The 27,837-nt window shown below is 42.2% G+C and overlaps 1 protein-coding gene across 1 annotated transcript; it reads right to left on the bottom strand.

The window, feature by feature from the left end:
* Positions 1–781: 781 nt before the first annotated feature.
* LOC139647263 (kinesin-1 heavy chain-like) lies at positions 782–21,799 on the bottom strand. Its single transcript, XM_071523125.1, has 26 exons — positions 21,671–21,799; positions 17,562–17,649; positions 17,397–17,470; positions 17,186–17,290; positions 17,029–17,077; positions 16,763–16,818; positions 16,153–16,240; positions 15,507–15,631; positions 14,844–14,948; positions 14,228–14,373; positions 13,966–14,114; positions 12,731–12,930; positions 11,550–11,618; positions 10,977–11,183; positions 10,708–10,851; positions 10,267–10,455; positions 9,789–9,906; positions 9,471–9,523; positions 9,216–9,325; positions 9,030–9,131; positions 8,878–8,938; positions 8,700–8,771; positions 7,796–7,900; positions 7,459–7,675; positions 6,622–6,754; positions 782–914 (listed from the first exon to the last, which is right to left on the bottom strand). Exons 1-26 carry the CDS (start codon positions 21,797–21,799, stop codon positions 782–784), a joined length of 3,027 nt encoding a protein of 1,008 aa, XP_071379226.1.
* Positions 21,800–27,837: the final 6,038 nt, after the last annotated feature.

Raw genomic sequence — 27,837 nt, 5'->3', positions numbered from 1 at the left:
CATGCTTTTATAAGAAGTAGAATAGATTACTGCAATTCTACTTTCTCTTGACTTTCTAAAATAACCATCAATCGCCTTCAACTTCTTTAACCATACTTTTTAAACTTCACTTACTCTTGTTCTTGCGTCCCTTCATGATGTTGGTTATCTTGTTTCTGTTCTTCCCATGACCCTGAACTATTTCTAACCATGTTTGTAAAGCACTTTGGGTTACACTGTCATATGAAATGTGCTACATAAATACAATTTCATTCCAGTTGATTTGTAGAATGCAAAATCCCAACCATCAACAAAACTCTTCTCAGATGGGGCTTCTTGGGATAAAATCTTATGCATTTCTATCTTGGGGGTTCTTTGAAACGCTGCTGTTGTATGAGAAGCAAGAAGATAGAAATCCCTGCCATGAAGTTAAAAATACACCTACACTGAATTGCATACAGGCATTATGGATCATCATGAAGCATACTAGTCAAAAATAGCATTCACAGAGAGATCAGAGTAAGCATCAGGTAGGGATCACGACCTGGGCTTTTGTCTGCATACATCTGCTGGCCAGCCACTGTAGCAGCAAAACACCCGAGACTCGGACTGCCTTTGTCCCTGTGCTTCATTCAAAACAGATGTGGCCGAGCATCCATCCAGACATGTGCTGCTGCTGCTGCATTTCAACTCATCTGTGCGGGTATTCACTGCCATAGGTTGATATGCATTGCATGAAAAACACTGTAGTTTTCAAATTATGTAATGCAAAAAGCCCCTGACAACAACAAGGAGCTTGGCTCTATAAACCGTGGGGATGGGAAGAGGGGGGGGAGCGGCCAGAGCATGCCTGGGGTGGGGTGGAGGGGTGCTGGCCTGCTGGAGGGGAACTATAGGTGGGGGGCAGGGTCCCTCGGCTAGCAGCCCTAAATAGACTGCAGAAAACACAACACAAAAGAGTTTAATCCATATGCATTTACAACAAAGGGGACTCTGCCTCGGCATCACCGAGGATTCCCAGGACCGAGAAAGGGCAGCGACATGCCCGCTGGAAAACACCCCGCTGAACATGCTGCTCACGGGGGCGAATGTTAAGAGCAAACACACCGCAAGAAAATAAGCTGGAACAAATCTATAAGGTGCATTGCCAGATAACCAGTACACACACACACTGAACCTGTCACGTGGAATGTTAAATCGGCTGGAAAAATACCAACCTAGCATCATAAAACAACGGTGTTATTACTGATTTGGTTCACTTACACCGCTGGAAGACAATGTTGTGACAATTTCCAGAGCCTACGCGCTCGGACAAAAGCATTGCAGGTTCACTCGGATACAAGCCCTCCTCCGATTTGCAACAGCGTGCATGGCAACAAAGTAACTCCGAAAGAAACCAATAGCCTCTCAGTGACCAAACGATGGGGAAACCCCGACACAAAATGACCCACACTAACCTCAAAAACCCCGAATTGTGTCTCTCCTCGCTCCGTGTCGACCGGCGAGCTAGTTAAGACGGAACTTTTCCCACCTATTTCAGTGTCGGCTGCTCCCGGAGAGTCTGCAGAGCTCCAGTCAGTCCGTCTGTTCGCAATCCCCCGCCTCGCTGCCGCGCTGTCAAGCTAGACCCAAAAACTCAAGGTACTTCCGGTCAGAACTTTCAAAGTAAAACTCCTTATTGACGAGCGTTGCCGTTTTCCTTGTTTTGAAGGGGACAGGCGTTAAATAAAGTACCAAAGTGAAAGTAAATATTCGACATAAGTAGTGGTGTGCAGGAAATTAAAATATAATTGTTTTTAAAGCCATTTCTTTCCTTTTTAATGATCATTCCATATGTGCCAGTCTCGCTTACTTTGTAAATTACTTTTTTGTACTGTTAATATTTTACTATTTTAAAGTTAATACTTTATGGGTTGTTGAAGGAAGGATGACTTTTGGGGGAATAGAGAGGAGAGGGCGGGTTTGTATAAAATTTGCTTCTAGTTAATTTGCTATTTAAAAAAGGTCATTTTCCCGGCATGTATTCACAGCCATATGAATAAACCTATGCATATCCTGTATTTATCCTCCCTTTGGCTCACTAATTTCCCCATACATTATAGTTAACATGTTCTGGTGTTGAAATTGTCGGTTTATATATGTTTATATAACCTCCATTTGCTATATTCTTATTTATACTCTATTTTCTTTGCTGTATTCTATTAGGTTTGCTGCTGCAGTGACCCAATTTATCCACAGGCATCATTAAAGTCTCATCTTGTCTTACAATTAATTACATTAAGACGCTTTACATATATAAAACTCATATATGACAACTTGGAAGGATGTCTACTAAGCCCATTTTAAGCTATAACAATGCAGGCAAAATTGTTCCCAAAGGCTATTGAATGGGAGCTCCAGTCCTGTGAAGTCATCCAGATTAATACATAATGTGTCATATTTTTTACAGCTATAGTTAATACATAGTTTCAATCCATATTTAATCTGGTGATCTAATCTAATTATTTACTTAATTTGACAAAGTTTGCGCTTTTATTTTGAAGGTCATGTCAACTAATTTCCTGTATCAGTCTGTCTGTCGCTCGCTTGACGCAGCTCTGGTCTCTCCCAGCAGACGCGGTCGGTCTGTCGCTGCCACCCCGCCCGTCTGTCAGCGCTGATAGACGGCGTCCAGAGCCCCGCTGCCGGCCTGCCCCCTCCCGGTCCAACACCTCACTGCTCGGTGGTTCCCAAGCTGGGGTCCGGGGACACCCAGGGGTCCTTGAGGGGGTTCCAGGGGGTCCCCAGCAAAATAGTTTTAATTTCACTATAGGCTAATTGACTAGAAATTATCCCTGCTAAAGAATGTATAAGAATGGGTATCTCATTCTATTGTTTCACCCTATTATCGCCCACACATACAATGTAGACAGTCATACAATGCAATTACAAATCATCATAAAAAAATCTTCTTATTTGGGAATTCCTAGGCAAAATCGTATTAAATGTGTTTCCATGGCCTAGCTAATGTGTCTATTTTGCGGGTCTGAAAATATAACATCTGTCACGCCTCTGTCTGCTACTATTCTCCTGAGCCTCCTCTGAATGTAAACACACCAAGTCCCCTCCAAACATACATTTTCTTCTCATTATTAATCTCATCATTAGATTGGATTTTAATTTTCCCACTCTTTTAGCTGTAAAACATGATCAAATGTTGGGGATAAACATGTAAAGATGATTTTCCCTTTCCTCATTATAGCCCAGCTCTATCTGGTCCTAACAGCAGGGAGCTTCACTGTGCAAACAGGATCATGAATGATTTAGTGTTCAGATGATCCAGGAATACAGTTAAGTCTTGCATGGAATAGATTCAGTGTATAGGGGCAGGGGATTTGCTGCAGGCAATAAAACTGCAAGTTTACATTTCAGAATTATGTATGAACTCCCAGACAGTATTTTAATCATATCAGTTCTCATTGTGTAATAGAACTTATTTAAAAGCACACCCTGCTGGTGTCAGGAGGGAAGTGAGAGGCAGTCAACAGATGATGTGGACTAGAATATGGCATGAGAAATAACAGGGTTCCCACATCCACTTGGACTTTTTTAATCACTTTCAAGGTCTTGTTTGGTGAAATTCAAGACTCAACACTGACATGTTTAGGGGTAAGACATGGAATTGGTTAAATCAAATGATCTTGTCAAGAAATCATGGTGAAATCATTCAGAGACCGAGAGCTGAGGCATATTGATGAATTTGGGCGCTATATTTTCATTAAAGATCAAGTACTTTCAAGGCCATCCATTCACTTTCAAAAACTTCTGAGGCCTTATTTTATTTTTCTCAAATCCACAAACTGTCAAGGATTTCAAAGGCCTGTGGGAAGCCTGAAATAACTAGTGTCTAGTATGCAGCAGTGTTTTAGATCAGTGATTCTCAACCATTTTCATATCAAGGACCACTAATTTAGTACACACTAAGGCCAGGGACACCCATTTGATGAGATTTTTTCTCTTGGACCCAAATCTGAGAAAATTCTTATTGTTAGATCTGATTTTGTCCAGAATGCCATGACTATCTGTATTGCAGGTAGAGAGATAACAGTGAAACTATGATCAAAACAGTCATTCTTCTACATTCTCTAATTGTGATAACTTCTTGTAAATTAAATAATGGTGAAGTTTAACAATTCATCAATTTGCTGGGGACCCCCTGGAACCCCCTCAAGGACCCCTGGTGATCCCCAGACCCCACGTTGAGAACCACTGTTTTAGACAATGCTATAGACTCATATTCCTGCTTCATTCTGCTACCTTATTTGGCATTACACTAAAAACATACAAAATACATACAAACTACAAAATCCTAAAAATAAAGCATCACAGCAAGGTTTCTCTCTGAGACTTTATTGGTATCATCTCGAGGGTAAGAACTTGAGGACCAAGGCTACAGAAAGCACTTGTGGAAATACACTGCAATGCAAACCCTCAGTGTCTCTAACAGTTACATGTGCAGTGCTGCTGCAGCCCGGACGAACCGCCCAGGCACTCAGACAATCGTTTCAGTGAGTTCTCGACCTTAAGTTAGACACAAAAATAACTCCAGTGATACATTCGTTTTCTGTTATCGGAAAGCACAATCAATATTTGAGAGGTTGTCAGCGTCAGGCTCGTTTCGGAGATACATTTCAAAGTGCTTTAGGTTAACTTCAAAGTTCAGTGAAAGGAAAAAAGAAAAATATAATGGATCAATTTTGTCTACATGTCTTCGTTTCAGTAAATTTGAGTTGTTTTAATAGCAGGTCCCACCTCTGGACTGAGGCTTTTTAGTTAATCTTCACAATAATTTGTCAATATTGCAGTCGCTCAGTGTTAGTCAGGAGCACTAAGGCTACTATCTAAAACAGGGCATCAATCATCCAGTTTCTTATGGTAAATACAAACATGTCCATCTCAATAAGGGTACACAGAAAAAAACAAATTTAAGTAAAAAAAAAAAAGGTTAATACAAGTGATCTCCAACTCTTGCCTGCAGCCAGCCAGTAATAAATAACATTTCTATCTACTTACTGTAGTGTGGAAGAATTACCCTCGAATGGATAATGCGACTGCTTGGAAAGAAAAAAGACAAGACATCAATTCCCACCACCTTGCTTGCCCTAAGCCAATCCCAACAAAAATAAGAGACAAGAGTGTTGTTCCGATGTTAAACAGTCTGTGGGAAGCGGAGGAGTTGCTGACTTTTTGAAATAGTGGCAAAGAAAGGAAATAAACAGCTGATAAAGGAACTTACAAGAGTGAAATAACAACCACACAGGCACAGAAAGGCAGGATGTGCATAGACTGGAAGAGGAAAAAAAAACAAAAAAAAACTCAGTATTGGTCTATAGGTGTAGTGGAGTGAAATGTTCTTCCTCACCTAGCGGAAACTTTGTTAAACATGATTTTCAATCACAGTGAGGAGGTTAAATACATCAGATCATCATAGTCATTCGGATATAATGATGATGCAGAGGCAGCAGAGTCTCACTAAGACGTCCCTGTACATTTTCATGGTTCAACTGTCCCAGGACATGATCCACACAGTGAAGGCATGACCACCCAATGGGACAGGACAGGCGTTGCATTCCAACTATGCAACTTGCATAATATACTGAACAGATATACTGGATAGCTTACGATGCAGCTCAGCCGTTATTGTTTCTATAATACAGTACATTGACAAAATATTTTGGATGTGATGATGTGATATAAAGCAGCGCCATTTGCCAGTGTTTCATCAAAAAACTTGTTGTTTTTTTTAACATCTGCAACTTGCTTCACATTTTTACCAAAATGTATCAACCAGTGCATGTTCCAAAAGCTGTGCTACAACCAGAGAAATCCTCTGAAAGAAATATTAAATACAAAGATAAGGGAAACAAGGCCGGTGCTCTTAACTGTACAGTAAGGCAGGGAGTTTCTATCAAGATCTGTCCTCCTGTTAGTGCCATTATCTCGCCTTTGTTCTCCTGACACCCTGATGGGTACTTTCACCTTGGCACAGTGCAGGCTAACATCTTAGGAAGTAATTGACAACTGTGCGTGTTAAAAAAAAAAAATGTGATACTTGATGTGTTAACTTTAGTCGGTTGCCAGGGCAGCAATGTTTTCTTGTTGCTTGGAAAACCAAAAGCTTGAAAGTGGAACTGAACAACCCAGGCCTTAGATATATAAATATGTTTTACTATATACACACACACTTCGATATTAGAAGAATGGTTCCAGGTGAAAGTTCATTGTTGAGGAATGTGAACTTCTCTCTCTTGTGTCAGTGAATATGCTCCATCTTCAGCAGCTGTGGGGGAAGATAGATGAGAAACAGATTGAAACTAAGGAAACAGATAAAATGACAAACCATACTTGTAGGACTTTTTTTCCACATAAGCACACTCATATTTAACGCCTATCTATATCCATAAGCTGTTAAGTAAGAGATAATGTACAGCGAGCCGGTCATTATTGCAAAATAAGGATGAATCAAGACCCGGATGCAAAGCAGGTTCTCACTCCTAGAATGCCTTCGTTGACCAATCAGAACAGAGTATTCAAGAAAGTGGTTGTTGTAATGAGGCAGCAATGGCAACCTGATGAGAACATGATATAAAGTGTGGCGAGTACCCAGTCTTCTCCTGCTTGTTGTTGCCTCCTCCCTTGATGCCAACAGGCTGGTTGTTCTGGAAGACGTTGGCCCGGTTGACGCTGGGGTGCGTGGGAGAGGCAACGGGCTGCTGGCCTGGGCGGATGGGCTTGGCTGGGGTCACACACACAAACACAACATGGGTTACATACAGTCAGATGGTAAGACATCACTGCTTGGGGGTATCTATGCAATTTCAATTTCAAAATTACATACTTGTATTTATTGACTGGTTTTGAATTTGAAGTTCAATATGATTTATGCTGATACTCATGTTGCTCAGCCCCCATTAGCTACACAGTGTCACTCTGTAGATGAAGATTATTCTTCACAGCAACAAATATAATATTGCTGTTGTCATGTGAAAACTTTGTAACTCCAGTTTTTGGGATGTTCATGGTTTGGCTTCAATTTAAGGATTTCATGGCCTTCTGTGACCTGGGAAAAATTCTACGATGCTTTGGTTCATGAAATCCTTTCAAAACCCCACGGGATAAACTCAAAAAATGCATGGTGGTCAAGCTAAGATCAAGACTGTTTTTCTTAGTTCGTGAAAAGCTGACATTTTGGAGATAGTTTTGGAGTTTTCACCCAACAGCGACGATATGTGAGATGACAGTGGGTCTAAAACCAAAGTTCTGTGCATATTTTTCATACTTTTTCTTGTAAATGATGTAAATATAAATTTTCAGGCTTTCTAAAACTGTATGGGAATCCTGGCTATTGGAAGCAGAGATTCTTTCAGTGCATCCTCACAAAGGTAAGCTATGATCCCTGTGTGTGTGTGTGTGTGTGTGTGTGTATGTGTCTCCACTGACCGATCTGAGCCGAGTGTCCCCTCCTGGCCATGTTCTTGGCTCTGACGGCCTCCTTGATGCGGTCCACCTCCTGCTGGTAGCGCTTACGGTCCCGAGCTGCATTCTCTTTGGCCTCCTTCAGGGCCGCCTCCAGGGCTTTGACCCGCTCGGCCGTGGCCCGCAGGCGCTTCTCCAGTTTGGGAAGCTCGCAGCGAAGGTCAGCGTTGTCACGCACCAGCTAAAGGAAGATAGATAGATACCAGATAGAAAGAGGGAGAGAGGGAGGGGAGAGGGAGAGGATGTAGCCTGGTGTAACCAAAGCGATTGAAACTCACTTCTAGGTTCAGGTGGTTTTTACCTGCTTGTGAACTTTGGTGAGCTGCTCCAGGTTGTTCTCGAGGAAGGAGATCTTCTGTTTCTGGGCGGCGCTGCCTCCTGTGTCTTCTGAGTCCATCTCAGCAGCCTGCCCAGACACAACACACAGCTTTAACACCTTATAACACCTATCAACACACTGATATCAATCCATGTTTTACCACTCCATTCATTTATCAATTCTCCTACATCCTCATTCACTGCATTTAGTTCTTATCTATGAGAAGACCCACCCCGGTGTCTGTACTTAAAGAGAAGATTTAACGGATGTGTGTAACCAAAAACCCCACAAGCCAAAGTATCCCATTTGCGACTAAAAGAGGCGATAAGCAGCAGAATTTGGATGGGTGTGACTCCGAGAGACATTATCTCTCCGATCCAGGAAAGCCTGGTTTGTCGGAGCTTATCTCATCAAGACCCAGCCTGAGGGCAGGAGGGGTTTGGATCCCTTATTTACAGCTGCTACCTTTGAAGAATCAGATGGCCTACTTATCGCAGACGCTTTTTTTTTTTTGTCTTCCCCCGGATTCATTAAAATTTCAGCATGATGCAAATTAAATGGAGTGCAGCCGGTGGATGAAAGACATACGGGGGCATTTGTCTCATTGCAGGTAATGACTGTGGTTAGGGCAAGAAGGGCTCATGTGATATTATACCACAGACGCACAAAAACAGATTCAATTACAATATGAGGCAATTGGGTGGTGATTTCAGTAATATTGCGTCATTAGCAGCTTCCAGTTAACAGTAGGATATGTAGATACATATAGCATCATGATAAATTATATTCTGCTGCTGCAACAGGCCGGCGGTGGAGCAAAGATCTTTTGTGCGAGAAGCTGCTGTGTCTTGAATTACTCAAACTCTCATCTGTGTTTTTTTTTTACCTTTTTGACTCTGGTGGCCAAGTCTTGGACAAACAGCCTCCTCAGGTTGTGGAGCGTCTGCAGCTCCCTGGCCTGAGTGAAGGCAGGGAAAAACCAACTCAGAGAAGTAGAGTGTCACACAAACGCGTATGTAGACATTAACTGTATACAGATCTAAATGCACTCGCCAATGACTCACCACAGTCTCCTCCAGTCCCTTCAAGTCCTGTCGGGCCTGCTCCCTCCTGTCCTGTATCACCCTGCGGACACGGAAATTGATGTTACTCCTCCAGAGCACATTCTGGGGAACAACCTGTAGTTTCTTAGAGAGATGATATAAGTGATACGTACGTGAGCTCCTGCAGCTTGCGGCTCTTCTCCTGGTCGGCAGTCTTGAGCTTCTCGTGCTCCACCCTCAGCCTCTCCTGCTCCAGCATGATCTTCTGGTTCAGACTGGACACACAGAGGAGACGCCGGTCAGTGCCGCTTCGTTAAGTGAAGTTTAATTAGAGAGGGGAAAAGTGTTTGGTGTCTTACTCCTGCAGCTCAGTGATGAGTTTCTCCTTTTTGTCCAGCTCGTCTCTCAGGCTGCTGATCTGCTTCTGGTGGGCCTCTCTGTGGGAGTGGATCTGCTTCTCCACAGCTTCCTGAAGAGAGGGAAGCATGCAACTGGTCAGTAATGTCATGGTCATTTCAAGCTGGCATCAAAGAGAGATTCAATTCACTTAATCACTAGTTACTTGTTTTGTCACATGTTCAAAACTGAAGGGACAGAGCAGATCTTAGCTGTACCTTGACTTCATTGGCAGATTGGATCTTCTCCTTCTCCATGGCATGGACTTTATCTGGAGGGGCAGAGAAAATGAGTGTCAATTCATTTCATCACTAAGTGGTTCTAGCAGTCTGAGGACACTGCCTATGGAAATCTGCAAAAACAAAATAATTTCTAAATCAACAGTCAATTTATACAGTTGTATCATTGTATCAGCATTGAAAGCTTTTGATTTGGAAAACCCAAGCATTTACTGACATGTAAAATCACAACTGAACTACAGGGGCTTGTTACAAGAAAACCACTCGTACAGTAATGTAACGGTGAGTTGTGCTCACCTTGGGCGCTGATCTTGACCAGCTCCTCATTGAGCGAGTCCACGTTTTCCTCCAGCTGTCTCTTCTTCTGCTCCACATTCTGGAGATGCTCCGTCAGGGATTTGATCTTCGCTTCATGCTGTGCACCGAGAGAGGCAAAAGAAAGAAAGAAAAGAGAGGGGGATGGAGATGATGTAAATGCACCCAGAGCAATAATACTGTCACTTGTGATTAAAGCTCACACAGTTCAAACTCCAACGACGGCTTTCCTAAACCCAGAACGAGTTAGACATGCCAACAGGAATTCATTAGAAGACAAAGACTAATCTTTGAATGAGAAACTGGCCTTACACTGTAGAGAGACCCATCAACTTGTTAAAGCTGCCTTTTGATTGACGGCCACATGGTCTGCCATTTTAATTAACCACCACATTTGTCATTATGGTGACAGTATCCATGACGGCAAAGGCAGAGGTGGGAAAAAAAACCCAGCAGTTACCTGGGAGATGCGTAGCTGGCAGGCGGCCAGCTCCTTCTCGTTCTCCTCCATCTTCTGGCTGCTCTCGGCCTGGGTGCTCTCCAGCTGCTTGCTGCGCTTCACCATGCTCTTCACCTCCGACTTCATCTTGCTGATGTAGAGGCGGGCTACCGTGAACTCCTCGTCGATCAGGCCGCTGCTCTCTTGTTGCTGAGGCGGCGGAAAAAAGAAGAGCAGTCAGGCCCAAGAAGAAGTATGTTTTCTGCACCTGGGAAATCACTGCCAAGGGTAGGGATTAGATTCCCACTATACTAAGAATGTATGCAATTTTGGTACTGTAAGGTAGTTTGGACAAAAGCAGCCACAAAATGGAACATTACAAAAATGGCAGTCAGTATGTGTTAACATGAGTTGGACATGAGTCCCATTCTCTTGAAACCCTAAAGCTCATATCATAACAACCTTGATGTCCTTGCTGCCCACGGCGATGCCTATCTCAGCCAGGTCTTTGAGCAGCGATGACATCATCTCAGTGACCCTCTTCTTCTGGTGGTTGGTCATCTCCTTCAGCTTCTGGAGCTCTGAGTCGATGGAGGCCAAGGAACTCTGGTGGGGGCGAAAACACAAGTTAGTACCTAACTTAAAACATAAATGGAGTACTCGCACTTGTGTCATGATTTCCCAATGGATCTAGAACTACTGAAAATGAAGCCGATTTTATATCCGCTCACCGACTTCTCGTTAAGCTCCTCGCTGAGGGCCTCGAACTCCTTGGCCTTGTCCTCCACCTCCTGGCTCTTCTGGTCGTAGTTGACGGCCAGCTCCTCCAGCGCCTGCAGCACCTCCTTCACCTCCTCCTTGGATGCTTCGTTCTCCGCCAGCAGCCGGTTCAGCTCCGTCTGCAGGTTGTCGTGGTCCCGGCGCGACGAGGCCAGGAGCTACAGCCGAGGGTGGGAGCGGAGGAGATAAGAAAGTGACGTTCAGTGTCATGTGATTGAGACGGAAGGGGGAGAAAAGGCAAAAAAGAGGATGTGTGGTGGTGCTTTCAAGATCTTTCATTGGCTACGTAACAGTTTACCCAAGCTATGTTCCCCATTAAAAACAATCCACAAACACGTTTCTATTTAACTAGAACCCTCATGTGTTTAATCTCGTAAGGTTCCCCCGTTTCCCTGAGCTTGCTGTGGGTGGGTTAACAGGCTGACCTCTCCTGCAGGGGCGCTAATGGTCTGCTAACAGTCGTCAGCCCGGGCCTGTGCTAACAGGAAGGGCTGGAGGGCTGGAGGGCTGCGGGGGGGGCTTACCTCCTCCTGGTCCAACATCTGCTGCTGCAGCTTCTCCACCAACTGAGACTGCTGGTTGATCTCATCGTCCTGGAGAAAGGGAAGGATGGCAGGAGAGTAGGAGGGAGCGAGGGATGTGAGAGAGAGGAAAAGAGAGAGATTAGTGTTCGAGAATGAATGGTTTCCCTGTAGCGTTTTATAGTCACGGCCTTCAAAACACAGAACGCCCTCGTCTTGACTGGGAAATCCTATAAAATGAAAAAATAAAAAACACACCATTCATGTGTTTATTTCCATTCAGACCAAAGCAATCTTAAATATAGCATCCAACCACGGCATCTGCTGGCCAAAAGTGACATTGCAACAATTAGGATCATATTTTGGGAGCATCACATTGCATCGTATAGCAATATAGTTACAAATTTAGTTCATGTTAACACCATAATATTAGCATACATTTATAAATATTGGTGCAATAAAAACTTAGATAAATACCTTTTGTTTTTCATGCCATTTCAAACCATGTCTTTTGCAATGCTTTTGTCTTCTGCATTTACAGGTAGCTGACACAGGTTCAACTTTGAAAGAACATGTCTAGCATTCCGAGAGTGAGTTGAGGAGAGGACAGTATGCCACTAAGGGTGTGATCACAGCTACACTTCATTTTCTTTAGTCCAAATCAAAGTAGGGATGTTTACTTTGTTGCATTTTTGTATTTGGTTTGTTTAGTTCCACTCTGCCCAATTACAAGCAAACCAGGGCTTATACACATATAACTTGTTGTCTGTGGTCTTCGCCGTAATTTACCTTCACTGGTGTTCATACCAATTAAGAACACATGAAGAAATAGCTGAATATAAGCAAGTTGGTTTGGTGTCGATTCCTGTAGTTGGTTTGGATTTCATTCTCACTCCTAACAAACCGCACTGCAGTTCTCTTGGAAGATGCCCAAGATCTGCATTTTCGTCTTGGTGCGGCTATTTAGTGCCACCCGGGTTTGAATGGCACCTGCTCAAATGAACCAAACTCAAGGATTGAAACACTCCAGAATTCAAACATACTTGGTGTGAAAGCACGCTAACAAACTGTGAAAAACCTAGGACATATTTTAAAGGATGTCAAAGGTCCAAAGACTAGCAGTTTGCCCATATAACAGAAGTTCTCCGACTAAACCACAGTGTGGACAGTACAGGCCTCTTCACCTTGTCATCCAGCTCTTTGTAGAGCTTGGCCAGCTCTGCCTCACATTTCTGTTTCTCAGCATCGGTGAGTTTGACTCCAGGGAGGCTGGTGGAGGCAGGCGTGGGCGCCGTCTTGTCATTGTTGAGCACATTGTCCAGGGCCTGGACCTCCGCTTTGGCCTTCTCCTTGTCGAACTGCTCAGCCACCGGCACATTCTCTCCTGCAGGGGGCAGCAGAGAAAAGAGAGTGGGTCAGAGACTGGAACTGAATATTCTCACATCCCTCTTTTCCTGGTAACTTTTGATCTCACCAGCAAACGGGTCAGGGAAAAGTTGATACACAGGTCATTCTGTCAAAACTGGCACGAAGGAGTCTGGGTCCCAGACAAATCTAATTCTAGACCTCATATCAACTCATCCCCATAAGGTGGAAACATTACAATACATGCTACACAATAAACATCCTGGACAACTAATCACAAGCCCTGAAATCTAAAATTAGTATTAGGCATGATCATGTGAAGATTTTGAATTGGAGAACAATAGCAATATTCTTTATTGCATGGCCAATATGGATCTTCAAAACAAAGGACTCTTTCTTTAGTTCCCATGCCACAAGCCGACCATATCCTGGTGAAGCCCAAAATAGGAGCAGTGTGATTCAGCCCTAATGCACTATGACAAGAACATGAGGGAGCTTGACTGCGAGATGCAACTTCTCATCAGTGAGAGACCTGGCAGGTCCTTGAACCATGTCTTATCCAAACTGTGACAAACCAAACTGAGTTCGCCAATCACCAGTTGGTTTCATTTGCAATCAGCACATGAGAGATTAAAAGAGATTAAAACCAGAGTTCCCACATGTCTTCCCATTTCAAAATACCACACTTTTTCCCAGAATATGTTGTGCTGACTGTGTTGGAAAGTTTGTCGGATTTCAATATAATATATACTGACAGAGGCTGGGAAATATGACTATCAAGTAAGCCATGTGACCCATTAGCTAAGGATTATTCTTGACAACACATATCACAATATAAGAAATATCAGCGGGTCTATATGTCTTCATGTGTGTGTATTGGGACAAAGACTTTTTGTGCTCTACCTAAACGTTGTACCATATGGAAGTGATATTCCTTTCCCATACATTTCCAGACCTGCAGAGGAACCCTTCGAGGTTTCAGCCTCTGTTTGTCTGTCTGACCCACACAAATCCATTGAAATGGCAAATAATAAAACTGTGACATGTTTCTCACCGCTCCTCCAGCGGTTGAGCTCGTTCTCCAGCCAGGTGACTGTGGTTTTCAGGGTCTTGTTCTTCTCCTTCTCCCTCTCCCACTTCTTCTTCCACTGCTCTGCTGTCAGCTCCATGTTCAGACTCACCGTGTTCTTGATGGTCTTCGCCCTAGTGCAACAGAAAAGTGAGGAAAGAGTAAAATATAATCTGTTTTGACTGTATCGGCAGCAGCAGTTTATAGTGTGTGTGTGAGAGAGTATGTTTGTGTGTATACTGTATACCTCTGTCCAAACAGGAGTGTGGTCCTGGTCTCGGCTTCGTTGAAAGAGGAGGGCGAGCAGCAGATGACCATGGTGGTCCGGCAGTTCCCTCCCAGGGAGTCCTGCAGGATCCTGGTCATCCTGCTGTCTCTGTACGGTACGTAGGTCTGACAGAGGAAAAGTGGCACAAATTAGCCCAGAGTCTATTGGACCAACATACTATTTCTACTGTGAAATGAGATTAATGTCGCTTTGAATATTTCCAGGCTTCATTTTACAGCTATAACATTCATTTGCCACAGTATTATACAGGATTCCTATACATTTTACATACTTTTCAAATACTTTTTCAAAATAATTTCACCAAAATAATTCCATATCTTTCCATATTTTCCAGACCTTTGTGGGAACCCTAATTACAGCTGCTGGATCTGTCCTCTAGCTATTTAACGTGGTACTTAAAAGGGACAATGACAACTATGAAGGTAGCATGGGACCAACCACGCTAGAAACCTCTTACATAATATTCACAATATTGTCCGCTCCCAATCTACTAACACACCTTCCCAAATCTCAGACCCCCCCCCCCCCCCCCCCCCGTTACAGTTTCTCTTAGGAAGGTTGGTAACTATCTCACCGAGCCCTCTGCCAGAGCTGAAATGACGTTTCCCAGTGACGACAGGGACTTGTTGATCATCTTGGCTTCATCCAGCACTGTGCCCTCTGCTCCGGTTTTACCCACCTTCAAACACACACACACACACACATTTCAGATGAGAACAAGCCAAACACAACACAGATATCATGATAAGCCTGGACCCAGATCATAGCATTTGAAACGATGCTTAAGAGGATTACACTACGCAACTGATATTGGATCACAATCTGGTCATAACTCTCCAAAACAGTGAAATAACAACAAAGAAAATGTGGGGAGGTAAATAATCTATCGGGCAACAAAAAGATCTTAGGAAAAGAAGGTTGACAAATCATGCTGAAGCTTTGCCAACCTGAGCTTAGTGCTATCCTTGGCTCATCAACAGCATATACTGATGGACAGATTACTGTTTTGTCCCTAGCTGAAACGAAGAAGCAGCAGCAGGATGCTCATGAAGCTTCGTTATCAAAGCTCTCAATACAGTGGCAAGGCCAACTGTGCTTCTGGTGGCCAAGGGGCGGACAATTGTTGTACTTAAATAAAATCACACATTATTTCCATGGCTGTAACCAGCAATAACAGAACTCAAATGAAAAGGTTCTGAGTAAAATTGGGCAAAAACAGAGAGAGAGAGTCTTGTACTTTTTCACTGCCAGCCAGATCGACGAGGTAGAGCTTGCCAGTGAGTTTCTGTTCAGTCTGAGTGTTTTCCTGCTTGATGTTGATGAGGAAGATGCTGTGACTTCTGGAACTGTGCTCGTTCATGTCTGAGACACACATGTGCACAACACACACACACACACACACACACACATACTTAGCCATTATGCTAATCATAGAAATTAGATGTGTGTACTAACATCAATGAAATCTCACTGATTTTTTCAATAGCTGCATGAAGTTTATCAGTCACTACTTGGCATTTTTGTCTGAGCAATGGCAACATGCTTTCTTAAACATAAATTTTTACACAAATGAGATACAAACAAGTGTTATGAAATCCAAGATAATCTGAAGATGCACCAGAGAGTTTAAAGTCCTGCCAGATTTCCAGGAAAAGTAAACCAAGCGGCATCACAGGAAAGTTATGCCGCCAGTGTGCAAGCAGGCGTTAAGACCCACGTCTATTTTTACTTCATCTCCGCAAAATTCATTCAGCGGACGATGCCTCGCCTGTTTAGCAAAGATAGCTCCGTGGCTGATGAGAGCCTGGACGTGATCAGGAGACCCAGTGAGGCTGAACCCATGAGAGGCAGCAGCACTGAAGGCGCTCAGTGTAGCGACTCACTTGTGACGGCCACGTGTCTGTTGTTTTTGCCTTCGTCTATGGCGTCCATGACCTCGTCAGGACTGCACACAAAACGCTCGGTACACCCCTGGGGATACATGCACAGCACAAGGAACCACTGTTTTCAATCGGCCGGCTTTACAAAGGGACAAGTATCTGGGGAGTAAACCATGCTATATAAGGCTGATGCTTTCAAAAGGGGGAGGGGAGAAATTCTTAGTATTTATTATTAATATTCTCTCTAATCTTCTCGCTCTTTGTGTGTAAATTCATGGTGGAATTGGCATTCCAATTTTAACTATGTTTCATGTTCCAATAGATGTAGTGATTGTACATCCAATGGAATGTGAAAGAAGTCTTCATTGAGCAGCAACATACTCTTATGGACAATAACATCTTATGTCTATAACTGTCTGGGACAAACTTGTTTCTTGTGACTGTGCGATTCTGCTGAGGAACCTCAGGGTTAATCAGAACAAATGTTGCACCTCAAAGAGATTAGGAATGGCTGCGTTGAATCATGTTCAGCATCAAATTTTCCACAAGCTCAACAGGACATTGGCCGATGTGACATCATTGTTACGGTCTTTTAATTCACCATGTGCCTCACCTTGACATAGGGCACCCTGTTTTTGTCCTCATGTACTGAAAGGTTGGTCTTTGTTACTGTGGAGGAAAAGAGAGTAAAAATCAAGTTGATTAAACATGTGGTTCTTCTTGTGAAAAATTCCACAAATTCAGGTGTACTACTGCTGACAGCATGTGAGAAGACTTCAGTCTGGAGGAAACATGTTGTTTGGACCTGTTGTACTGGGAATAGCCTGTACATCAACACTCAAAGAAACAGTAACAAGCCACAAGAAAAACAATACATACCATCCAATAGGTCCCTGATTTTGTCCAAATAAATTTCAAAATATGAAACCTGCAAAGCAGAAGCCTCTAATTAGACTTTGCCTACATTATGACTTGTGTTCGCTGCCAGTTAAAAGCATTTGAGCGCCAGTTTAGGAAGTTACTAATAATGGCATACTTTGATATGAAACTCAAGGTTTTCATCCATGGAATAAATGTAGTTGAAGATGTCTTGAACAATTCTGGGAATGATCCCCATCATTTCTGGGTCATGGAGTTTCCCCTTTATGAGAGAAAGATAAAAAAAAATGGTATAGAGCAGCTAGTACAGAACATTTTCATTCATTGTAATTATATGCAGTAGAAAACACAACATTATATTATATTACCTCCATTGTGTGCGTTTTGCCAGATGATGTCTGCCCATAGGCAAATATTGTCCCATTGTAGCCGTCCAGGACATCTGAGTACAGACAAAGACAACAGACATAATATTGAGGGTTTGGGCTTGTGCTGTAAGAGTATTTCCTTAGCCTAACATCACATAAGCTTACCTTTGACAATCTTCTGAGCGACAGCATTGTAAAATTGCTCCTGAGTGGTGTTGGACTGGAACACACGGTCAAAGTGGTACGGTTTACCCTGTGGAGGAGAAGGGGTGGCAGTGGTGAGCAACAAACCAATGGCTGGTAAGTTATGTTAACCTGCAAGACATTAACTAGACAGGTGGGGCACTCACAACATGGTCCAGAATATATATCTACCATCATCTTAAAAAAAACAGGAGAAAAACCCTCTCACTCATAGCCAGGTCATTCAGTTCTGTCTCTGTCTGTGTATTTTTTAAAATGCAAACGCTTTGCTGGCCGGTCATCAGAGAAGCAATCCAGACAATTCATTTACCAGAAGCCAATATCAATCACTACCAGCTGAATCAGACATCCCCTTCTCATTTTGTGTGGCTTAGGAAATGGCACAGTTCAATTGTCCATTGATTGATTGGAGAACATTACGTTGGCTATTCTGCCTCCGTTTCTCTCCGATCATCCAAACCAGCTCCGAAGGTGGATGGAAATAAACCTTCCAACCCGAAAGTGCATGCAAATCAAGACAGATGGCAGACAGCTCAGACAATAACATACTTGTCAAAAATGCACTTCAAGATGGAGAACAAATGACACAAGTCATTTTTGTTAATTTTTAAGGATGTAAATATTACAGAAATCAGTGTTTTGGTGAGGCATCAGACTTAAATGTGCATACCACAGATGTATTTTGATGCCAGGTGTAAATGGAACCCAGCTAAGTCATATCATACCTCAATGCAATCTGGATACAAGATGACTGTTAATGGCAGGTGTAAAGGGAGAGGAATAGACAGTTGTACATCACATGGCAGACAATCTACCTGACTGACAAGACAGAGCAAGTGACATATTTCTTATGCCTCCACAATTTTCTCATATAGAGCTTTCACCTAAGGAGACCTGGACACATGGGGCAAGAGAGAATAAAAGCCTGCATGGATGCCTGATTGTCAAACCCACTGGCTGCTACACAACATATCAACAGGCATAACTCCTTCATATTGGATGGTATTTACATGGTAATAGAAGTACTTCAAATGCAACTAAATGAATTGGAGCCAAAGACTAGCCAAAAGGAAATTACAATGATAATCACTGACACCAAATACAAAGAAGCCAACAGACTCTGTTCTAATCAAGCCCATCTTCAATAGCTGAGTCATCATATTGGTGTAGTGCTAGAATGGCTGCCCACTACAGTAAAGATGGTTCAGAAAACCATGCGATTTGGTCATATGGTCAGGCTTCTGAATGAAATACTGTGAGATTTTGTATTTTCTATTTACATTGTGTTTTTTAGCATATTATAGTGTATTTACATGAATGAATTTTGCACTTTACAAGTTGAACAATGCATTACAATTATTGTATAGTGTATTAGTTAATGTGCTTTGTATTACTGTATTTATTATTCTTTGTATTACTGTGTGCAATTTAGCCTCTGGTTATACTCTGGTGCAATATGTTATATTGTGCACTGTCCCCGTCAAATAAATAAAGTTGTAAATGCAATTAAAGATTAAAAACAGACTAATTTCATCAGTTAGATGCAGCTTTGTTCTCCTGAATCAGTCAGAATAAGACTTTCCAACACTTTCTTCATGGAGGTCAGGTTATTTTGGTGTCAAGGTACACTGCCCACTCTGTCTACATCACTATCTGTACAGCTAATTACTGTTGGGATTTGGATGATAGGCAGGTTGCTCTTCAGATGCTGTGAAACACGCCAAAACCCAGGCCTCAAAAGTTGTTGTGACACTGTGTATCCAAGGTAAATCAGAGGAGCTGTCTTGACCTGTTGAATCAGCTTGTATGCCTCCCCATAGTCACCAAAATATGAGACAAGGTGCAAATGCTATGCAGCAAAAATGAATTCCTCAAACCCTTTCGCGGAAGTAGAGTCATTTTTTGATAGGCTTGGTCTCAAAGCAGAGCCCAATGTAAAAGCAGGGATAAGCATTTCATCTCAGATGGAGGAACTGACTTCATCAGATTTCCATTTCCTGGAGAATCGGCATTTAGACGTTGCCCCTATCCCTGCTGCCAGCCAGACTCACCAGTTGTTGATGCCATTACCTCAGCAGCAGTGTCCTGTAGGTGAGTGAGAGATGAACTAGTCGATTTGTCTCTGCGTGCCAGGCTGTCTACTGTACAGTCCAGTTATTAGGCTACTCCTTGGCACAACTGAACACATTTGAAACAGCTGAAACATATTACGTCAGATTATGGGAAATCACTACAAACACGCACAAAGAGCCCCTATCTCCAAAGATTACACATCAGGGTCAGTATCTGATATGTGCAATATGTGGGCATGCGATGGTAATGGTGGGATTACCAGCTCAATGATGTTAGAGATCACACTGACTGTTTGTGTGGTCAGTGTTATCAAAATGGACCCACACCAAGAATGAGCCAGTGAGAAAAGCAAAACAAAATCCTGCACAGTGATCCACACCCCTTTTCACAGGTCTACAAGACTGGGAAGTGGGTTTCGACTATTAAGAGTCCTTGGGTTACTTTTACTAACTGCACGAAAAAAAAATCAGATGACCTAGTCTAATGCTGGTTTAGACAAGATTTGCACTGAGCAGAGCAGTGCTTCATCCACCCTTTACGTTAGAAGCAATTGGTTATCACTAGGCCTATGTAAGGAAGTCAGTACTTCTGAAGAAAGCAGCCGTTCATCCTTCTAATTTTCAATGGTCACGAACAGCTAGAGGAGTTTATAATTTTCCACAGGGAACAATACATTTTGTACTTTTCCGTTACTTATATGCATCAGCCACTGTCACTTAGGAGCATGTGTGGGCATCCATGAACCAAGTATAAAAAAACTGTTTTCTCATGTCTGGCGCTAATGAATGTCATAAAACTAAAACCTCCATCAAATGGGCCATAACCACCATGAGGAAAAGGCTCCTGACAGGAAGCCAGCGGTCCATGGCGGATGAATTAATGTTGTAACAGTCCCACCAAAGACATTTGTGATTATCTCATAGCTTATTTAGCTAGCTGTTTCATTCATTCACACAAAGCAAAGGCTGGCATCTTAGGTTACATCCCCGATAAATTCCGTTCTCTGTTGCATCGAGAGACCCTCAAGCCAAACTCAATTCAATAACCTGGCAATGTAACGTTAGTGGCACTACTTTTCGGCAGATGTACATACCTGACACAGTATGACTCGAGACCTTTGCTGAATCACTAGAAACGACTTTTTAATTCGGTATACAAATAACCCACCAATCAGCAATACTTTCAATAAAATTTCAATTTTAGAATTGGTTCACATAGCTCGCCCAGCCTTCCACTGTGTATTTTTCGTGTAAAAGGATTGTAAGGGTAACAGGCGAACCAAGTAAAAAGTAAATTGTGCTTGGTATATTATATGTATGCCGAATTGAAGAGTGGCTCCTATTGATTTAGAAAATGTCTTGGATTTTATGAGGTATGTAGCCTACGTTTGCCGATAAGCAAAGCCACAACAAATTGCCACATTTTTATAGATATAGATATTGGTGATATAGATATTTCTTTCGGGGCTAGGTTACAACCAAGTCTATTTGCAAAGGCGTCGGCAGGTGATGTACGCCGGTGTTGGTCATGTGTCTCAGGAACCGGCAAATTTAGCGCAAATGTTCAATAAATTATTTAATTTTAATCGATAATAATTAAGGCTAATTAATAATTATGATTAACCTAAATGATATTCTTCCACCAATAAATACAGCTCTGGAACAGTATCTAAACAAAGCGGCTGCTTGTACGTACAGTTATGGGAGCTATTTCTGGGTTAATGCATCAACAGTTAGCTGTTCTGTGGTCACAGGTGTGTGTTTACTGTGACTCAGCCAATCAGAACTAAGGACCACAACTATCCGCTTTATAATACAGCTGAACACACATCGACAATAGGGTAGCTAATTTTGTGCAAATTTGACTTTCACTGGCAAGGCTATCTCACGTTAGCTGGACATTTATCTGAATGAAAAGTGCTGGCTACTAACTTAAACGCAACAACTGGACCGCTGAGTTCAGTCTGTCCTCCTAGTGCTATGAACTAACTAACATACCGCAATCTGCACACTGTCTTCCCCTGGAAACTTCACGATGTACTTGTCTCCTCGGGCCACTTCGGAGCTGTTCAGCGGCCTGAAACGGCACATCACTTTGATAGTGCACTCCGCCGGGGGGTCCGCCATCTTCGCCGCTGAGGATGGATGGAGGAGTCGGTCCGCCCGTCCAGATCTTGACAGCTACAAAAGCGACAAAGACGGGAGCGTCCGGTAGGAGGCAAACGGGACACCGCGCCCCTGGTGAGTTGGTGCCCGGCTGCAGTTTCACCTGACTCGGGAAAATGTATTCGAACAGTCCTCAAAAATATTTACAACTGCAAAAACTGAATAATTTCTATTAGATGTTAAGGTCATGCTGGTGCACCTGCTGCACCGCCCGACTCTGAAGCAGACATTTGCAGCACATCGGACCACCGGCCGACGTGCAGCTGCGTCAAGCTAGCCAGAATCAGGCCGGAAGTTAAGCGATTTTGCCTTCAAAAATAAAATTTGGCAACAAAAAACGTGTCAAACAGTGAAACTATAGCTGTAAAATAATAGCTTATAATAATAGATTTCCAGTGAAAGCTATTGCGCTATGAGCGGACTTTATATACTCATTATAAAAACGGCTGCAACCTATGTTTGTTAATCAGGGTTTTACTTTGAAAAATCTGACCGGATGTTTTATTTTTTGTTATGGCTAGCTTGACATTGGTCCGACCGAGTAAGGTGACGTCATCACCGCTGATCATCAGTCGCTAGAACAATCCAGGATGATGATAACCAAAGATGAGGAAGATTATTTGAGAAACAATATAGTACAGAGAATCTTCTGTGTTCAACGGGTTTACATCTAAAAAGAGAAAATCCAACGAAGACGAGATAGTTTGCAATTGAATGGATGAGTAAAATGGCTGGGAAGCTTTCCAAGTTCAGCTGTGGGCAGGGCGGGTCTGACTGATACATGGTCAGATCAGATGAGCAGAGCACATGTCAGCTGAGCAGAACGCATGTGTGAAATAGCTTAGTCACATCTATGGGACTTCAACAGCTGATGGAAGTATAACTAAATAATAATGATGTGATACTTTGTTGATCCCTGTAGGCAAATTGTCTTTTTGTCATCCGGTCTGTTGGCAACCATGTTACTCAATCTATATATTTTACATAATAAAAGTATATCTGTGTAAGTGTAGCCTATGCAGACTACACCTGCTCTTGTTTGATATGGGGCTCAGAAACTATGATATTTATATTCTGTGCCACTTTCTTCTGCTTTGTGTTTATTGGTTTCATATTACTTATAGAGATACAGTAGATTAGATTGTTGGATATATGAGCCCCCTGTTGTTTTGAAGGAGGATTGTTTTACATGGATTATTCACAATGAATTGGATTGCAAATGATCCGTGTGTGTGTGTGTGTTCCGGTGAGGGATAAATCTAAGTAATAATGAACATATTGATGTGCCTCAGAGGACCTTTGAGCTGTTCCTACCATCCTCCCCTCCACTCATGTTTGTCCTGTATACTTCCCAGTGCTCCCATCTTGTCATTGCTGGATCTGAGCTCAACAGATTTATCTCAAGACCTCCGCACGTGTGTCTCTGTGGCTCGTGCTGTAGCCTGCAGCAACCCAGATGAAATCACAACAGGAAGCCTGAGCAGCAGCACACCGTTGAAGGCTGACCGTAATTCGATTGGAAATCAGATATTTATCCAGAAGACTGAGCAGTGGTGTGCCTGAGAAATGTTGCATGGCTTTACACGCCTGGAGACAACGTTCCAAGACACAAGAGTCATTTCCCTTTAAAATCAAAGCGCTGTATCTATTTCTAATCCAAACTTCCTGGCCAGAATTTTGTGCTTATCCTTTTACTTGTTCAAACTCTGCTGGACTGACCTAAAGCCAGGTTTTTGAATGCCAGAAACATTCTTAATTGTCAGATTTGGTTTAGAGGAGAAAGGGCAAGACTTTCTTTCTTTGTGTAACTGATTTCAGCAGAGGATAGTGCTGAAATCACAGGATTTTGATTTCTGGAGAAACTCGCAGGCCTTTTTTTTTTTTTTTTCTGATAAGCTTAATTTGACCAAGCTCATCTTGAAAGTTCAACAACGTAGTGATAAATCTTGTGGTAACAAAATATAAATGTTCTACAATTTTATTGCCTTGAGAGAAAATGAGAACATTAAATGACTTGAGGCAAAGACCACAGTCTGATCATTTTCCTCTTCTACTTGAAGATTGAAACTGAATAAACCCCTTATTCCTGGTAAATCAACTAATGTACAAAACATCAGATTCACCTATCTGATAATGAGTTTCACCCCGTTCTGCACAATCCATGTCTCCATTTCCTTATAAATCTATTTTTAACTTTCCTTGATCTACATTTTCCTTTCAGGGTCGAAGGGGGATTTGATAGCTGGAATAAAAAAAGATCACAGCTTTCACCTGGATTCACCTGCTCAGTCTATTTCATGGAAAGAGTTAGGCTAAGTGTTCCTGATGTTTGCACACTCTGTGCAGGGCTCCATTACATTGTAGTAGAAAGTCGATAGTGGAGAAGGAAAGGACTGAAAAATTAATCGCTTTCCATTACATCAGACTACAGCTGTCTCTCCTTGCAAGGTGGTGAGGACCAGAATCACTGTAGCTGCCAGCTAAATACACAGGAATTCTACTTGGTGACATTTGTGCAAAGACATATTGACTTTACTATTGACAACAACATTGTTTCATGCACACAACAAAGTGACAACATGACAAGATACATATGCACATTTCAATATCTTTCTGTTCAGTTTTTGTATTCTGTCTTTATTTGGACGCTGAAAAGATGATGGATGTCATTTTTTTTTCTTTTCTACACATTGATTGCCTGCTGTAGTCAAAAGCTGTAAATGAAAATGAAAAAAAAATGAAGTTATGCCTTCCTTGATGCCACCTTGGCCATTGCTTCAGCACTTCCTTGCTACGGCTGCCTGTCTGCATGCACCTCTGTGTAAAGTAGTGCAAGATACAGAGTGAAAGTTGCCAGATCACGGATAAACTGGAAATTAAATATATACATATCTCATTACAAATTGTCAGTGTGTTGAGAGAGACAGGCTTTGGGTGTTCATTGGCCCTATAGGACTGTGCTGGAGAGCCAACTCTATTTCTGTTTCCTGACAGTGACGTGCAGCCAGACTCCTCTTGTCCATCATATGCTCCTTTTCATTGCTGATACTGTTTTCAAGTCATGAATTTTAAGAATCAGCAGTGAGGCAGTGAGGGAGCTATGCTAATGAGGCTGTCACTCAGCAGCAAGGACAGAAATGTGACCGGTAACTTGTGACACCTCTTCCTCTGTTGTACTATCTCTGCTGCCACCTTGTGGAGTTAATAACTGACTGCAGACACTCCCTCTTGCTGCCAAGGTTTATTCCCTTTCCAGATGGCATTATTATTACCAGAGAGGATCTGGTTGTCAAATCAGGGATAAACTGAAAATGTAATATATACATCAATATTATCCTGTCCAGAATGATAATATCAGTGATCAATCCCTGCCAAAAATACCCTCTGTTTGTCAGGCACAACATGGGCTCTTCTGTGATTTAAATTTGATGCATGTAGGATTTATACAGGTGCAAAAGATCTGAGTTTAACTCTTTGTGGCACAGATCTGATCTCATGGCTGGCAAAAACCCTATTTACCCTGTTTTTTGTAATCACCTAAGTATCTACAGTATATACTGTATGTATGTACAGTGTGTGTATGAATGTTTATAGGTGTAAGTAAATCTAATTATTATTCTGTTATCCAAATGCTATGGTTGCTTTATTTATACAGCAATATTGGTGATTGGAATATGGAGATGCATCTAAACAGCTAATCCTGAATAACCCCTTAATCAGGATATCAGGATGAATTATCCGCTTTTTTCATTACTTCTCTATGTTAAATGAATGAAAGCTCATTTCACTGTACAATAACTTATTCTTTGTGAATCTGACTTTCTAAATAGAATTGAACTATGGTCAGTCTATATCCTAAATAATAAATATCCATAGACTAGTAGAAAATCTGACATCCCATTGTCAGAATGCAATATTTTGAAGCTTTGGTATCTTTTGATGACCGAAACCAAGAGAGATACACTCAAATTAAACAGTTAATGTCACCTTTGAACACCTGCATAAGACTGTGTTATAAAGCAGGTATAAAGATATACAGATACCTGTGGCACGCAGAGGCCAGTGCCAGCATTAATCAATAATCATCTGATAGGAGGGAAGCAATTTATGTAATAAGTGCCTCTGGTATTTCTGAATTTGCACACATTACATTGACTTTTCCTTTAAGCACTCATTAAGCATCCATGAGGGAAAGGGAGATCAAGGAAATGTGACACGGAAATGGAATAAATTTCCTATATAAAATGAAACAGCCTGGATAAAATGTGCAAGGTCTACAGGAGCCAGGAGGGGTCAGCAGACGCCTGCAGTGAGTTGTGTGTAGGCCAGGAGGAGATGAGGCACTGCTGTATATTCTCCTATAATAGAAATAGCAGTATGACAATATATAAGGATAAAAAACTATCTTTAGGGAATGACAGGTGTGTTTCTGTATTTTAAGTTTAATGCACACATGGATAGTGATGAGGCTGTTAAATGGTTTCAAATGAGCATATTAAAAGAACAAAAAAAAAAAGAAATTGGACTCATCATATATGTACACATTTTGTTTTTATTCCATAGAAACCGCAGCATTAGACAAGTGCTGAAGCCGTAAACCATGTTGCAGAGACACTCTCATTCAGTTTTTTCACACTTTCAACACATACTCTCATCCTCAAACCCACACACACACACACACACACAAGCAATGCAGAGCACTGGCGCAGGGAGATGAGATGGTAAAACACTGAGACAGGATTCACAGTCAACCAAGAAAAAGAGAGAGGGAGGTGGGGGGGGGGGGGTATTGTAACAGAAGTGCACCGTCATGCTTAATAGCAAAGAGAGAAATCAGAGGGACTGTTGTTGCTGTGACCTCCCAAAACGGCACACTGTCCTCGACGGAGATAGATAGAAAATATAGATATATAAATTATTCCTACAGTTAAGTACATTCTCTAGATTAAGACCGATAAATATGCGTCTGCCAGTTCAAATTCCAGTATGTACAGAGGTCCATGCGTCCACAATATACATACATAACAATAAATATTGGATATAGTCACATGTCAATACAGCATCAAGATGGATTTTTTTTTTTCCTTCAACAAGTGAGCAGTACAGCAAGATATAAGAGGTGTCAGCATTTACAAACAAGCTGGGGGAAGGCATTCAGAACCTGTGTGTGTGTGTGTGTGTGTGTGTGTGTGTGTGCTTGATGTATTTAAGTGGTTGTCTTGTCCTGTCCTGATTCCAGTCAATGAAGTACACAGAGCCACAGAGATAAACTATACGATCTTCAGTTAAAAACTCTTCAGGATTTCCTCAAAAGTAGTTTGAAAAAAGAGATTTTAAACTTTGTACAGCATGGGCCACATGTGCTTGTAATGTATTTGGCAAACAAAGATGTTTGTGAAGTAGGAGGAATAGTCAATGTATAAGAAATAAAAGTAGGAATGAAGAAAAGAAAAGATTAGAGAGGAGATGAAATGCTGTGTAGAAGGTCTGCGGAAGCACCAGTGAGCTTGTCCTCCAGGCTTTAACCTGGCTCACAATAGAGAGAGGGAGAGAGAGAGAGAGAGAGAGAGAGAGAGAGAGAGAGAGGGAGAGATGAGGATAGAAGAAGAAGAAAGGGAGACAGAGAGCCACCCTGTGAAAAATGTGAAACGACAGACCAATGAAAAGCAGATCAGAAAACGTTACTTTTCTCAACACTGCTTCTAAAACCCTGTTGGGAGTTCATCCTTTGACCAGTCAGTCAGAGAAGAAAAGGAGAGAGAGATAAAGGGAGAATGTGTGAATGAGAGAAAGAGAGAGAAAGAAAGAAAGAAAGAGCAGTTGTTGGATGTATAGAGAAGCGAGGGCAGTGTGTTACTGTGTGAGTGAAAGGGAGAAAAAAAAATCAGAGACAGGACCTAGTTTTGGCAACGTGGCTTCTGGTTGCTAAGTAACAGTCTGCGAGGGCAGAAGAAGCGCCTCTTTGAGGTCGTTCCTCTCAAAATGAACAACTTGCACCC

The sequence above is a fragment of the Centroberyx affinis genome, unplaced genomic scaffold (assembly GCF_046629955.1).
Source record: "Centroberyx affinis isolate AG114_WGS23_722 - 3 ecotype Tasmania unplaced genomic scaffold, CSIRO-AGI_Caff_v1 ptg001068l_1, whole genome shotgun sequence".
Classification (NCBI taxonomy): Eukaryota; Metazoa; Chordata; class Actinopteri; order Beryciformes; family Berycidae; genus Centroberyx; species Centroberyx affinis.
This window is presented reverse-complemented; position numbering and strand designations above follow the sequence as displayed.

Excerpts from the sequence above, each read along its gene's own strand:
- LOC139647263 (XM_071523125.1), bottom strand. The coding sequence starts at position 21,799 with ATGGCGGACCCCCCGGCGGAGTGCACTATCAAAGTGATGTGCCGTTTC. Across the intron at positions 14,949-15,506 it reads ATCTGGCTGGCAGTGAAAAA|GTGGGTAAAACCGGAGCAGA; the intron begins GTACAAGACTCT and ends GTGTGTTTGAAG. Across the intron at positions 12,931-13,965 it reads GCTCAACCGCTGGAGGAGCG|GAGAGAATGTGCCGGTGGCT; the intron begins GTGAGAAACATG and ends TGCCCCCTGCAG.